The sequence below is a fragment of the Pseudophryne corroboree genome, chromosome 1 (genome assembly GCF_028390025.1).
Source record: "Pseudophryne corroboree isolate aPseCor3 chromosome 1, aPseCor3.hap2, whole genome shotgun sequence".
In the NCBI taxonomy this organism is placed as follows: domain Eukaryota; kingdom Metazoa; phylum Chordata; class Amphibia; order Anura; family Myobatrachidae; genus Pseudophryne; species Pseudophryne corroboree.
The window spans coordinates 361,207,254-361,223,419 of NC_086444.1; the positions used below are offsets into that span (position 1 = coordinate 361,207,254).

General features: G+C 45.2%; 1 protein-coding gene across 3 annotated transcripts in view; it reads right to left on the reverse strand.

Annotated features, from left to right (window-relative positions):
- PI4KA (phosphatidylinositol 4-kinase alpha) overlaps window positions 1-16,166 on the reverse strand; it is a 351,394-nt gene that overhangs the window by 329,013 nt on the left and 6,215 nt on the right. For all 3 annotated transcript variants that reach the window (XM_063964791.1, XM_063964790.1, XM_063964792.1), the window contains exons 2-3: window positions 5,979-6,095; window positions 2,028-2,121 (exon numbers count right to left, since the gene is read on the reverse strand). In XM_063964791.1, the coding sequence (XP_063820861.1) occupies window positions 2,028-2,121; window positions 5,979-6,095 (211 nt within the window). The remainder of the gene's footprint in view (window positions 1-2,027; window positions 2,122-5,978; window positions 6,096-16,166) is intronic.

The following is a 16,166-nucleotide window of genomic DNA, read 5'->3' on the forward strand; positions in this document are numbered from 1 at the left end:
AGGAAGGAGGTGACCACACAACATTATCACCGCATTTGGCGAAAATATGTTGCATGGTGTGAGGCCAGGAAGGCCCCCACGGAGGAATTTCAACTCGGTCGATTCCTACATTTCCTGCAAACAGGAGTGTCTATGTGCCTCAAATTGGGGTCCATTAATGTTCAAATTTCGGCCCTGTCGATTTTCTTCCAGAAAGAATTGGCTTCAGTTCCTGAAGTCCAGAAGTTTGTCAAGGGAGTACTGCATATACAACCCCCTTTTGTGCCTCCAGTGGCACTGTGGGATCTCAACGTAGTTCTGGGATTCCTCAAATCACATTGGTTTAAACCGCTCAAATCTGTGGATTTGAAATATCTCACATGGAAAGTGACCATGCTGTTGGCCCTGGCCTCGGCCAGGCGAGTGTCAGAATTGGCGGCTTTGTCTCACAAAAGCCCATATCTGATTGTCCATTCGGACAGGGCAGAGCTGCGGACTCGTCCCCAGTTTCTCCCTAAGGTGGTGTCAGCGTCTCACCTGAACCAGCTTATTGTGGTACCTGCGGATACTAGGGACTTGGAGGACTCCAAGTTGCTAGATGTTGTCAGGGCCCTGAAAATATATGTTTCCAGGACGGCTGGAGTCGGGAAAACTGACTTGCTGTTATCCTGTATGCACCCAACAAACGGGGTGCTCTTGCTTCTAAGCAGATGATTGCTAGTTGGAAGTGTAGTACAATTCAGCTTGCACATTCTGTGGCAGGCCTGCCACAGCCAAAATATGTAAATGCCCATTCCACAAGGAAGGTGGGCTCATCTTGGGCGGCTGCCCGAGGGGTCTCGGCTTTACAACTTTGCCGAGCTGCTACTTGGTCAGGGGCACACCCTGGCTGAGGAGGACCTGGAGTTCTCTCACTCGGTGCTGCAGAGTCATCCGCACTCTCCCGCCCGTTTGGGAGCTTTGGTATTATCCCCATGGTCCTGACGGAGTCCCCAGCATCCACTTAGGACGTCAGAGAAAATAAGAATTTACTTACCGATAATTCTATTTCTCGTAGTCCGTAGTGGATGCTGGGCGCCCATCCCAAGTGCGGATTGTCTGCAATACTTGTACATAGTTATTGTTACAAAAATCGGGTTATTATTGTTGTGAGCCATCTTTTCAGAGGCTCCGCTGTTATCATGCTGTTAACTGGGTTCAGATCACAGGTTGTACAGTGTGATTGGTGTGGCTGGTATGAGTCTTACCCGGGATTCAAAATCCTTCCTTATTGTGTACGCTCGTCCGGGCACAGTATCCTAACTGAGGCTTGGAGGAGGGTCATAGGGGGAGGAGCCAGTGCACACCACCTGATCCTAAAGCTTTTACTTTTGTGCCCTGTCTCCTGCGGAGCCGCTATTCCCCATGGTCCTGACGGAGTCCCCAGCATCCACTACGGACTACGAGAAATAGAATTATCGGTAAGTAAATTCTTATTTTTGAGATCGGCCGGCAACCACACCTCCGGCGAACTCACACCCTATTACATATGCCCTCATATAGTGGATCACACAACATGTTGGGTGGCATCCAATTACCCGCAGCCATTGAATTGCTGGCGGCTATCCTATTAAGCTCGATGCAGCAGGCTCCTCCCCCTGATGTCGACACTTATCGTGCGTCCATTGTCAGCCGATGAAAACGGGCTGTAATAGGAGATCGCGATAATGATCGGCTCCAACTGGATACCCCCCAATGTATCAACCCATCATGAGGCTTGGCGGGACAGTGTGTACCCAGCTTTGAACTTTTCTGTTCAAACAGCACAGAATGTGACAGAAGAATGTATTAGTTAGAACTAGAACAGATTCTATTGTATTCTTAGTTACCACAATAAATTTATGGACAGATATTTACAAGTGACTGCACTATATAATGTATTTAAAGAAAGGCAAATGGCTATTTTTATTTGAAAAAAAGAATGAAAAAATGTACATAACAAGATGTCTTTGTTAATAGACATATAATCATGCATACGAGAAAGAACATACATTTGGGGATAAACCAACCTTTGCCTTTACGAGCTGTGCTCTCCTCTATCCACTGCACCTTGGGCAGACCTCTCAGAAGCTTCAGAAGGTAAGGTACAATGTTTTCTTTGTGCTGAAATATAGATAAACCAATCATTTTTTACAATGAATTATTATTTTCCTTCTATTTGCATTTCTGTATTTAATGACACCTGTGCTCAGTTACAGAGATGCTGCAAATTAAAACTAGGAATTAACTTTTGCGTTTTCTGTCTGCTAGAATACAACTGGTTTTAAGTTCATCCTGTAATTTCATCCAGTTGGCAAAGGAAGGAATACATAGCAGACTGTGACATTGCGATAGTTGCCAGCATCCTTGGATTCTTATAATCTCATTTGTAGAACATTATAGGATTTATGTAGTAGCCTGCAAAATGTGGTCAGGGCAAAACTCTGGAGACTCTTGGCATATTTTTAAAGCGGCAAACACTGAAAATGCAAAGCCAGGTTGATTTTGCCTTTTCAACGATTGCCCCTTTACAAATACAGCCAGACAAGCTGGAATCTTACGGCTTATTACATAAACCACTATAGCTCTCAACACGCACTTGTTGCTGTTATGGAAAAACGCTTATTATCACACGTATACAATTCACATGTATCACATGAACACAGGGCTATTACAGATCATTACAAATGCTAGTCAGTGCTGAAAAGCACCAGCACCACAGTAATATTGAATATTACAAGTGACGCCAATAGGTTACGGTATGCCATTAAATTAAAAACATTCAGTTTGCTGCCATCAGTGCTGGGCTCAGCTTCTAGAAGAGAGAAAGTCTGAGAAAGCCAGAAGCTGGAGGAAGCGAATAGTTAATACCTGAAAAACCTGTATGAATCTTACCATTCAAAATTAAACGGTCAAAGCTTTTGACGGACATACACACCGGGTAGTACTGGGTAGGACCTACTTTTGCCTCAGAACATTCTAATTCTTTGTTGCATATCGGTGCTAGATACATTCCTGAGAGATTCACATTCATGTTCATATGCTAAGAAGCTTGAGATTGTGTGTATTTTGTGATGTGGTGTCTTGATCTTGCTGGAAGTAGCCAGTAGCCATTACAAAATTAGTAGTCTGTGCCTTTAAAGAGATGCACATGGTCAGCCCCAATACTCAGGAGGGATGTGGCATTTAAACAATGCTCTATTGCTAGTAAGGGGTACTAAAATGTGTCAAGAAAGCAATCCCTAAACCACTATAGCACCACCACCAGCATGAACTGCTGACAAAAGGCAGGATGGATACATGGATTTATGTTGTTCGTACCAAACTGTGACCTGCGATTTACATGGCGGAACAAAAATTGACAGTTGCCTATGCCTCAAGTTTCCTGTTCTCAGCTGACAAAGTGGAACGCAGTGCTGAACCTTCTGCTCTGTAACCTATCCACTGCAAGGTTCAATGTGTTGTACATTCACAGATTCTATTGTGCATACCAATTTTGGAACACATGGTTATCTACTGTTGCCTTCCTGTCTGCTTAAATCACAATGGCTATTCACCTCTGATGTCTCACTTTAACAATGCATTTCCATCCACAGAAATGGCACTATGTTCTGTAAAATCCAGACACTGCAGTGCAAGAAACTCCCATACACACACACACACACACACAAGAATTTAATCCTACTACAGTTATTTTTTAACTTGTTATATTTGGTATAATTCCCACTTATCAAAGTGTGCTTATAACTTAGTAAAAATAAAATTATCTTACATATAAGATTAGGTACTACAATTAACTCTGAGTTATGTACCATACAAACACAACAAAAAGAAGAAACCCAAACAGTGGTGACTCCTACCTTCTGGTAGGAGGGTGTCTGCTGCTACCCATGCTGTGCACAGAGAGGAGAAAGCCACCCCCTGGCCAGCCAGAACCCGGCGCCTGTTAAAAAGATCTGGCATGAAAACCATAGAAACTGGATAGGGCTTCCCAAAAAGCAGGGAGTGGCATCCTACTGGAAGCATGCTCTCTGCTAATCGGTATCCGGACTCCAGGTCGACAACAAAAAGGTCGACACACCTTAGGTCGACGCCAATTGGTTGACACACCTTAGGTCGACATGGACAAAAGGTTGACAGGAACAAGGTCGACATTGAAAAAGGTCGACATGAGTTTTTCACAATTTTTTTCTTCTTTGGAACCTTTTCATACTTAACGATCCACGTGGACTACGATTGGAATGGTAATCTGTGCCGAGCGGAGCGGAGCAGGGCGAAGGCACCATGCCCGAAGCATGGCGAGCGAAGCGAGCCATGCGAGGGGACGCGGCGCACTAATTGGGGTTCCCGGTCACTCTACGAAGAAAACGACACCAAAAAAACATAAAAAACTCATGTCGACCTTTTTCCATGTCGACCTTGTTCCTGTCGACCTTTTGTCCATGTCGACCTAAGGTGTGTTGACCAATTGGCGTCGACCTAAGGTGTGTCGACCTTTTTGTTGTCGACCTGGAGTCCCAGACCCCTGCTAATCGTAGCCTGGTCTGGCAGTCCCAGAGGAAAATAACACCTCCCAACAGGACTGCCTGCCCTGCGGGGGACTGGCAGGTAGCACTTCCAAAAAGAAGTCACTGCCAGTCAGTGTAGCCAGTGCAGTCACGGACTGCAGCTGGCGGATTTTACATGGGGGGGCTGCAGTCCATAGGTTAAATCTGCCACTGGTACCAAATGTGGTGCATTAAGGGAACCAAATTCACAAATTAACTAATTCAATTTAAAGTACATGAACCTTTACTGGTATACCTTCAAATGTTTAAAAACATTGGAAAGCCTGATAAAAAGGTGAAATATTTAAAAGAATATGTTACGGGTAGCAAAAATAATGACAAATAGAAAAGAAGAATAAAGAACATCTATTATTAGAATTTATATACTGCAAGACGCTGCTGTGTTGACTATATATTGTTTATAACAATTACAAGGAAGTTGTTTTGAATGTAGCTGAAATTGCGGTCTCTTCTTGAAATATTCCGTGGGCGACGCGGCGGCGCGGGAGGAGGTGACCGTCACCCGGCTCCATAGCAGTGCATGCTAATATGGACGAGTGTGTCAATATTGGCTTGCATGCATAAGCGACCCTGGCGAGCGCGTGGCAGCGCATCGTTCATTTTTGGTGCCTACACATTGAACGATATTAACGAGTTCTTGTTCATTAATGAACGAGAACGTTCATATCGTTCAGTGAAATCTTTAAGTGTGTAGGGCCCATGGGTATTCACTATACAGCTCAAAATATACCTTTTAGTTTTCCCTCTGTTGATGCTCCTTGTATCAGAGGATTAAGTATATTATTCTTCCCCAGAGCTAATGATTAAATATAAATTGTGAAAATGATAGAGACTGTGTATAGGAGAAACTTACATTATTACCTCCCCAAAGCAAGCTGTCCTTCACTGCAGTGCATAAATATGGATTATGTACTGTATACTATAAATTGCTCTATACCAAGAAGAATTAATTATTTACCTCCCTAGAGCTTTTCCGTCTATTGTTAAGGTATACATAACACACACTGCCGTCTGCATTTAACTGTTGTTTCCAAATTGATACTGTTCGATATAATGTAATGCTCAAGGCAATATAACAGCTACAGTAAGCCATTCATTATCGACACATTTCTTCCCCATTCTGGTGCTGATGCTCTTGACCAAGAGTTCATGTGCTGAGCTGCTGCCACATGCGTGACTGATTAGATATTTGCATTAACAAGCAGGTGTATATAATAAAGTGGCCACAGAGTACATCCGAGCTGCAAATAGCATGCTCCCATGGTCAGTTTTCACTAACAGGGGAAACATACCTATTTTTTCAGAAAGGTGTCATTCAAAAATGAAATAACTAATTTTGTAAATATTACATCTTGTGGGTGTGGCAAAAAGACAAGCAAGTCAAACAAATAACGCACATTTACAGATAGATACCTGAAGATCAGATTCAACCAGGAATATACCCAAAGCAATAAGTGCATCTCTACGCCTCTCGTCCAGCTGGAACACTCCATGGAAATCAACGGGGCACATACACAGTAACTTCTGTACCTGTAGAGAACAAATGAGTCGCTCATCTTTAAATTCATGCTATTCAAAGACCCACAGAGAACGCAGAAAATTACATTATACTGTAATATTAGATATATACTGTGTATTTTAATATATATTATATATATATATATATATATATATATATATATATCTCCAAGGTTTTGAAGGGTGGCACTCATGGGTCTTGATATGGAAGAATGAATGACTGACAGAGTCGGTTCTCAACTAACAGAACCGACTCTGTCAGTCAGTCATTCTTCCATATCAAGACCCGTGAGTGCCACCCTTCAAAACCTTGGATAGATTGGGGCTCAACAGACTCGGGAGGGCACCAGGGCAAGTAATGTTTTTCAGCAAAGGAGTGCCGGCATTTGTGATTAAGTATACATATATAATATATACACACACATACATGAGGACACGTGTGTGTGTGTGTGTGTGTGTGTGTGTGCATATATATATATATATATATATATATATATATATATATATATATATATATATATATATATATATATATATATATATATATAATTATATACACACACAGATGTGTCCTCATGCATGTCTCCACATAGCGGGAAATGCCTGGCGTAAGTGAGCTTAAAGGTCCAATGCAACTCTGTCTTTTTTGCAGAAAATCTTAAGCAGGTGTTGAAAAAATGCTGCTAAGTAAGAATGCTTTTAAAAATGGAAGTGTCAATGCCTTCAAATCAGCATCAATTCTACGTACACTTGCACACAGTTTTAAAGGAACTAGGCAGGTAGGTTGATCCAAGCATCTTGGAGAACTAACCACAGACCTTCTGTGGATGCAGGCTTGCTCAGATCCTTCTGTCTCTTCATGTAATCCCAGACAGACCCGATGATGTTGAGATCAGGGCTCTGTGGGGTCATATCATCACTTCCAGGACTCCTTGTTCTTCTTTAAACTGAAGATATTTCTTAATGACATTGGCTGTATATTTGGGGTTGTTGTCCTGCTGCAGAATAACTTTGGAGCCAATCAGAAGTCTTGCTGATGGTATTGCATGATGGCTAAGTACCTCCCTGTATTTCTCATCATTGAAGCACAAAGAAACAGGCAACACTGAGGAAAGTAGAGGCAGTTGTCAGCCAAGTAAACTTAGTGCATCAGATGAAAGACACTTCATGCCTACTTCCCTTTGAAATCGGAAGGTGTCTGGCAGTGCCATCATATCAGAACTTGCAGAAAGCAATGGGACCAAGGTACACCCATCCACAGTTTGGAGAAGTCTGGGCAGAAGTGGTCTTCATGGAAGAATTGCGGCCAAAAAGACATACTGTACCTTCGGCATGGAAACAAGGTATGGCAGCAAAAAGAGTTGGGGATTTGGCCAGGATTAATGGTGCCCTCAATCCTGAGAAATACAGACAGGTACTTTTCCATCATGCAGTAACATCAGGGAAGCATCTTATTAACTCCAAATTTATTCTGCAGCAGGACAACGACCCCATACAGACTATTACGAACCATCTTCGGCATAAAGAAGAACAAGGAGTCCTGGAAGTGACAATATGGCCCCCACAGAGCACTGATCTCAACATCATTATTTATTTATTATTTATTTATAATCCGTTATTAATATAGCACACACATAGTCCGCAGCACTTTACAGAGAATATTTGGCCACACACTTACACACTAGGGTTCATTTTTGTTATAATCCAATTAACCTACAAGTAGTTATTTGGATTGTGGGGGGAAACTGGAGTACCCGGAGGAAACCCACACAAGTACAGGGAGAATATACACAGTTAAGGTCATGGTGGGATTTGAACCCATGATGTCAGTGCTGTGAAGCATGAATGCTAACCATTACACCACCCATAGTGCGCAGAGTCTGCCTGGGATTACATGAAAAGACAGAAGGATTTCTGCATTCACAGAAGATCTGTGGTTAGTTCTCATAGATGTTTGGAACAAGCTCCCTGCAGAGTTCCTTCAAAAACGGTGTGCAAGTCTACCTAGAAGAATTGATGCTGTTTTGAAGGCAAAGTGTGGTCACACTAAATATTGATTTGATTTAGATTTCTCTTCATTCACTTTGCATTTTATTAATTGATCAAAATAAACTACTAACACTTCTGTTTTTGAGAGCACTCTTACTTTGCGGCATCTTTTCCACACCTGCCTAAAACTTTAGCACGGTACCATACATACGTATGTATCAGTGACGTGCGGTTGGGCACATGTATGTATGTATGTATATACACACATACATACATACATACATACATACATACATACATACATACATACAAGTCACAGGAGCATCACTGGAGTCCAGACTGCCACATCCCCCCCTTATTCATTTTGGTACATATGTTTTCTTGGTTGTGACTCCAATAATAAATAGTTCATGCATCCCTTATGATGCTGTCAGACTGACTGAGCATTTCTGGCAGGTTTATTTTCAACAACAAAATTCAAGTTAAAGGTTTGGAATAAATGTAACAAACTATTATGTTCGATTGCGAAGAATTTAATTTAATGCAACATAGGAAGGAAATGTAGGCCCCACACAATTCAGTTAGCAATACTGAGCATTTTGCAATTTGTAGACTTTCTGCAATCAGATTAAAATCTGTTGAAGAATGCCAGCATTCCATTCCTGTTAGAGGATTACTGTAGGGCACATTTTACAGCACTGAATTAGCTTCTAAAGACTTAAGATACAGTGAGTAAACATATTTGTATGCCACATATTAAACACAATGAAGTGCTTCTATAACAGCTCCTCACAAACGTTAATATATGCCAAATATGAGTATTAAGATACTCTCATAAAGATAAAAATATTTTGATGTTATTAACATGTATTTAACTTTGATATGTTTGATATCTGTTTTTGAAAGGTGATATTACATAAAATGAATAATTGCATATTGTAGCTAATATCTGACTCAATTAAGGTCATTACATTTGCTGATTATATTGCAGTCGTCGGGTTAATGAGTGATGACAATGGAATAAACTACAGAACTGAAATTATGAAACTGTTGGCTTGTGGCCTAATTCAGAGCTGATCGTAGATGTGCCAAAAAACGCAAATCTACGATCAAAATCTCTAACATGCGGGAGTCTGCCCCACTGCCAGACCCTTCCCCCCCTTCCCCCCGAAGGCAGGCGGCTACCCACCATGTTTTAGGTCACAGCAGCTGCGTGTGACGTCACGCAGCAGCCGTGGCCTGCCCCGCAAACAGTCCGGACGTGCCTGCGTTGTCCGGACCACGCCCCCCCCAACGCCGCCTCCTGCCCTGCGACTGACTCTGCTTGTCAATCAGGCAGAGGCGATCGCACTAGTGAGATGTGCCGCTGCTGCGCGTGTGCACACCTCACTGGGCTTCAGCCTGTGATCGCTGCCGCGACCAGGTCTGAATTAGGCCCTTGGATTGAAGCAAATCACTTATTACTGAATGTAGGAAAAACTAAAGAACTGGTGGCTGATTTTAGACATAGGTGGCCAAACTATCAGGGCCTACAAATGGCCTAGATGGTGAGTTGTAGATTGTTTTATATTTTTAGGTATTCTGGTCTCTTCAAACCTGACTTGGGTTGTAAATACAATGGCAATAACCAAAAAATAAGAATTTACTTACCGATAATTCTATTTCTCGTAGTCCGTAGTGGATGCTGGGAACTCCGTAAGGACCATGGGGAATAGCGGCTCCGCAGGAGACTGGGCACAAAAAGAAAGCTTTAGGACTACCTGGTGTGCACTGGCTCCTCCCCCTATGACCCTCCTCCAAGCCTCAGTTAGGATACTGTGCCCGGACGAGCGTACACAATAAGGAAGGATTTTGAATCCCGGGTAAGACTCATACCAGCCACACCAATCACACCGTACAACTTGTGATATGAAACCCAGTTAACAGCATGATAACAGAGGAGCCTCTGAATAGATGGCTCACAACAAGAACCCGATTAGTTAACAATAACTATGTACAAGTATTGCAGACAATCCGCACTTGGGATGGGCGCCCAGCATCCACTACGGACTACGAGAAATAGAATTATCGGTAAGTAAAATCTTATTTTCTCTGACGTCCTAGTGGATGCTGGGAACTCCGTAAGGACCATGGGGATTATACCAAAGCTCCCAAACGGGCGGGAGAGTGCGGATGACTCTGCAGCACCGAATGAGAGAACTCCAGGTCCTCCTCAGCCAGGGTATCAAATTCATAGAATTTTGCAAACTTGTTTGCCCCTGACCAAGTAGCTGCTCGGCAAAGTTGTAAAGCCGAGACCCCTCGGGCAGCCGCCCAAGATGAGCCCACCTTCCTTGTGGAATGGGCTTTTATTGATTTAGGCTGCGGTCATCCTACCGCAGAATGCGCCAGCTGAATAGTGCTACAAATCCAGCGCGCAATAGACTGCTTAGAAGCAGGAGCACCCAGCTTGTTGGGTGCCATCAGGATAAACAGCGAGTCCGTTTTCCTGACTCCAGCCGTCCTGGAAAAATAAAATTTCAGGGCCCTGACTATGTCCAGCAACTTGGAATCCTCCAAGTCCCTAGTAGCCGCAGGCACCACAATAGGTTGGTTCAAGTGAAAACCTGAGACCACCTTTGGGAGAAACTGAGGACGAGTCCTCAACTCTGCCCTATCCATATAGAAAATCAGATAAGGCTTTTACATGACAAAGCCGCCAATTCTGACACACGCCTGGCCAAGGCCAACAGCATGACCACTTTCCACGCGAGATACTTTAGCTCCATGGTTTTAAGTGGCTCAACCAATGCGACTTTAGGAAATCCAACACCACGTTGAGATCCAAAAAGTGCCACAGGAGGCACAAAAGGAGGCTGAATATGTAGTACTCCTTTAACCAAAGTCTGAACTTCAGGCAGTGAAGCCAGTTCTTTCTGGAAGAAAATCGACAGAGCCGAAATCTGGACCTTGATGGACCCCAATTTGAGGCCCAAACGTCACCCCTGCTTGCAGGAATCGACATAGTTGAAATTCCTCCGTCAGGGCCTTCATGGCCTCCCACCAAGCAATAAATTTTCGCCAAACGCGGCGATAATGTCTTGCGGTGACATCCTTCCTGGCTATGATCAGGGTAGGGATGACTTCCTTCGGAATACCCTTTTCCTTTAGGATCCGGTGTTCTACCGCCATGCCGTCAAACGCAGCCGCGGTAAGTCTTGGAACAGACAGGGTCCCTGCTGCAGCAGGTCTTGTCTAAGCGGCAGAGGTCAAGGGTCCTCTGCCAGCATCTTTTGAAGTTCCGGGTACCAAGCTCTTCATGGCCAATCCGGAACCACGAGTATGGTTTTCACTCCTCGCCTTCTTATTATTCTCAGTACCTTGGGTATGAGAGGTAGAGGAGGAGACACATAAACCGACTGGTACACCCACGGTGTCACTAGAGCGTCCCCAGCGATCGCCTGAGGGTCCCTTGACCTGGCGCAATATCTTTTCAACTTCTTGTTGAGGCGGGACGCCATCATGTCCACCCGTGGTCATTCCCAACGGTTTACCCGCATTTGGAAAACTTCTGAATGAAGTCCCCATTCTCCTGGGTGTAGGTCGCCCGTCGGAGAATCCTTGTGGCTTCTGCCATCGCCATCCTGCTTCTTGTGCCGCCCTGTCTGTTTACATGGGCGACCGCCGTGATGTCGTCTGATTGGATCAGTACCGGCTGGTTCTGAAGCAGGGGCCTTGCTTGGCTTAGGGCATTGTAAATGGCCCTTCGCTGCAGAATATTTATGTGAAGCGAAATCTCCTTGGAAATTTCTTCCCTGTGTGACTGCACCCCAGCCCCGAAGGCTGGCATCCGTGGTCACCAGGACCCAGTCCTGTATTCCGAATCTGCGGCCCTCTAGTAGATGAGCCCTCTGCAGCCACCACAGCAGCGACACCCTGTTTCTTGCTGACAGGGTTATCCGCTGTTGTATCTGTAGATGGGACCCGGACCATTAGTCCCACAGGTCCCACTGGAACGTCCTTGCGTGGAGTCTTTCGAATGGAATTATGCTTCGTACGAAGCTACCATTTTTCCCAGGACTCGTGTGCATTGATGTACCGACACCTGTCCTGGTTATAGGATGTCTCTGACTAGAGATGACAACTCCTCGGCTTTTTCCACTGGAAGAAACACTCTTTTCTGGTCTGCGTTCAGAAACATTTCCAGGAACAGAAGACGTGTCGTCGGGACCAGCTGTGACTTTGGAATATTGAGAATCCAGTCGTGCTGTTGTAGCACTTCCCGAGAGAGTGCTACCCCCACTACCAACTGTTCTTTGGACCTCGCCTTTATCAGGAGATCGTCCAAGTACGGGATAATAAAAACTTCCTTCTTGCGAAGGAGTATCATCACTTCTGCCATTACCTAGGTAAACTCCACCGGCCGCGTCTGGAACTGATAGTGACAGTCCTGTACCACATATCTGAGGTACTCCTGGTGAGGAGGGTAAATGGGGACATGCAGGTACGCATCCTTGATGTCCAGGGAGACCCTGTAATCCCACTCGTCCAGGCTCGTAATATCCGCCCTGAGCGATTCCATCTTGAACTTGAATCTTCTGATATAAAAGTTCAAGTATTTTAATTTCAAGATGGATCTCACCGAAACGTTTCGGTACCACAACCACTGTGGAATAGTAACCCCTTCCTTGCTGAAGGAGGGGCACCTTGACAATCACTTGTTGTGATTATAGTGTTGAATATCCACCAACACCGTCTCCCTGGCAGAGGGAGGTGCCGGTAAAGCAGATTTTAGGAAAACGGCGGGGGGGAAGAACGTCTCGAACTCCAGCCTGTACCCCTGAGATACTACTTGAAGGACCCAGGGATCCATATGAGAGAGCCCACTGTCCGCTGAAATTTCTGAGACGGGCCCCCACCGTACCCGGGTCCGCCTGAGCAGCCCCCGCACCATGCTGTGGACCTACCGGACGCAGGGAGGATTTCTGCTCTTGGGAACTAGCTGTGTGTTGCAGCTTTTTCCTCTACCTTTGCCTCTCGGCAGAAAGGATGAGCCTCTAGCCCTCTTGCTTTTCTGGGGCCGAAAGGACTGTACTTGATGATACGGTGCTTTCTTTTGTTGTGGGGTAGCCTGTGGCAAAAAAATCGATTTCCCAACAGTAGCTGTGGAAACGAGGTCTGAAAAACCATCCCCAAACAGTTTTACCCCCTTATAGGGCAACTTCCATGTGCCGATTCGAGTCGGCATCGCCTGACCATTGCCAAGTCCATAACCCCCGTCTGGCGGCAATGGACCTAGCGCTTATTTTTGATGCCAGCCGGCAAATATCCCTCTGTGCATCACGAATGTATAAGACCACGTCTTTTATATGCTCTATTTTCAGCAAAATATTGTCCCTATCCATAGTTATTTTCCGACAGGGAATCTGACCACGCAGCGGGAGCACTGCACATCCATGCCGAAGCAACGGCTGGTCGCAATATAATGCCCTGGTGTGTGACTATATCTTATAGGGTAACCTCCTGCTTTCAATCAGCAGGTCCCTTCAGGGCGGCCATATCCGGAGACGGTAGTGCCACCTTTTCTGATAAGCGTGTAAGCGCTGTATCTACCCTATGGGGTGTTTTCCCGCGTGACCTATCATCTGGCGGGAAAGGGTACGCTGCCAATAACCGTTTTAGAAATTATCAATTTCTTACCGGGGGAAGACCACTCTTCCTCACACACCTCATTTAATTTCTCAGATGCAGGAAAAACTACTAATAGTTTTCTCTCACCAAACACAATACCCTTTTATGTGGTACCTGGGGTATAATCATAAATGTGTAATACATTTTTCATTGCCTCAATCCTGTAACGGGTGGACCTATTTGGAGGGTACACCAGTCTCATCGACGTCGACACTGGAGTCAGTATCCGTGTCGACATCTGTGTCTGTTATCTGAGGTAGCGGGCGATTTTAGAGCCCCCCATGACATTTGAGACGCTGGAACAGGCACAAGCTGAGTAGCCGGCTGTTCTGTGTCGTCGACCTTTTATGTAAGGAGTTCAACCACACCGGTGTCGACCCCGCAGGGGGTGACAACATATTTACAGGCATTCGCTCCGCCTCCACCTCATTATCCTCCACATACCTGTCGACACAGCCGTACCGACACACAGCACACACACAGGGAATGCTCTGATAGAGGACAGGACCCCACAAAGCCCTTTGGGGAGACAGAGGGAGAGTATGCCAGCACACACCAGGGCGCTATATATCACAGGGATAGCACCTATAAAAAGTGTTTTCCCTTATAGCTGCATATATATATGTATACTGCGCCTAAATTGTGCCCCCCCTCTCTTTTTAACCCTTTCTGTAGTGTATTAACTGCAGGGGAGAGCCAGGGAGCTTCCCTCCAACGGAGCTGTGAGGGAAAAATGGCGCCAGTGTGCTGAGGAGATAGCTCCGCCCCTTTTTCGCTGACTTTTCTCCCGCATTTTTATGGATTCTGGCAGGGGTTAATGTACATCCATATAGCCCTGGGGGTTATATGTGATGTATTTTTGCCAGCCAAGGTGTTAATATTGCTGCTCAGGGCGCCCCCCCCCAGCGCCCTGCACCCATCAGTGACCGCAGTGTGAGGTGTGCATGAGGAGCAATGGCGCACAGCTGCAGTGCTGTGCGCTACCTTGATGAAGACTGATGTCTTCTGCCGCCGATTTTCCGGACCTCTTCTTGCTTCTGGCTCTGTAAGGGGGCCGGCGGCGCGTCTCTGGGACCGGACTCCGAGGCTGGGCCTGTGTTCGATCCCTCTGGAGCTAATGGTGTCCAGTAGCCTAAGAAGCCCAAGCTGGCTGCAAGCAGGCAGGTTCGCTTCTTCTCCCCTTAGTCCCTCGATGCAGTGAGCCTGTTGCCAGCAGGTCTCACTGAAAATAAAAAACCTAAAACTAACTTTTATCTAAGAAGCTCAGGAGAGCCCCCTAGATTGCACCCTGCTCGGTCGGGCACAAAAATCTAACTGAGGCTTGGAGGAGGGTCATGGGGGGAGGAGCCAGTGCACACCAGGTAGTCCTAAAGCTTTCTTTTTGTGCCCAGTCTCCTGCGGAGCCGCTATTCCCCATGGTCCTTACGGAGTTCCCAGCATCCACTAGGACGTCAGAGAAAAGTCCATTAACGCCTCTTCTTTTTGCGACGTTTGAGGGCTGCAGGTGTGAGTAAAAGCCACTCTTGTTAATTTTTACAGAAGCTCAGTTGAGAGTGTTTTGTCCTATGGTATCATTGTCTGATATGGAAATTGCACTGCTAGTGAGCGGGGTGTGTTAAGAGCGCCTGGTCCAGACGGAAATAGGAGTTTTAAAAAGAGCGAGGAACATTTTATCGACTCGAGTCATCCTTTGCATAGGTTTTAATAAATTTACCGTCTTAAAGGAGGATTAGGGTAATGATGGCACATACAGTACCAGGCGATTGTATGATAGTTTCTTTCCATCTGCTGTGCATGCACTAAATGGTGAGAATGTACTAACTTAGGGGTCAATTCAATTTAGCATAGATTGAATAGCGCCGGGAGGGAGCTCCCAGAGTTATTTAATTCAGCGTGATGTGATGCCTAACGAGAGGATTTCTTCATGCACCCCTTCCGGGAGTGCAAGCAGAAATCTGACAAAAGTTCTGCCGCAATGCTGTTTTCTGCCCTTAGTGCTGTGGAAACAGCATCGCGTCTGTCACTTAAGTCGGAGAATGCCGGTTCTCATGACTAAACACCTTGTTTAGTCCGCAAGAACCAGCCATCTCCGACAAAACAGCGCGCTGAATTGAATAGCACTGGGAGCTTCTTCCCGGCACTATTCAATCCGCACTGAAATAGACTGACCCCAAAGTTTGTGTCTTTAAATGATGATTTAATTTTTCTTCCTAAATATGTTTGTACCACTGTGACTGCAGTTTAGTGTACCTTGTACAAAGAAATTGTATTGTCAAATTCCTTGTGTTTTTGGCGATGACAATAAATTGTATTATTACACCCCTTTCAGACATCAGACCCGGGAAATTGCCAGGTCTAGTACTCCAGCAAATGCCAGTCTCTGAGCTCCATGACCCGGGTCATTTGCATTCAGATATACCAAAA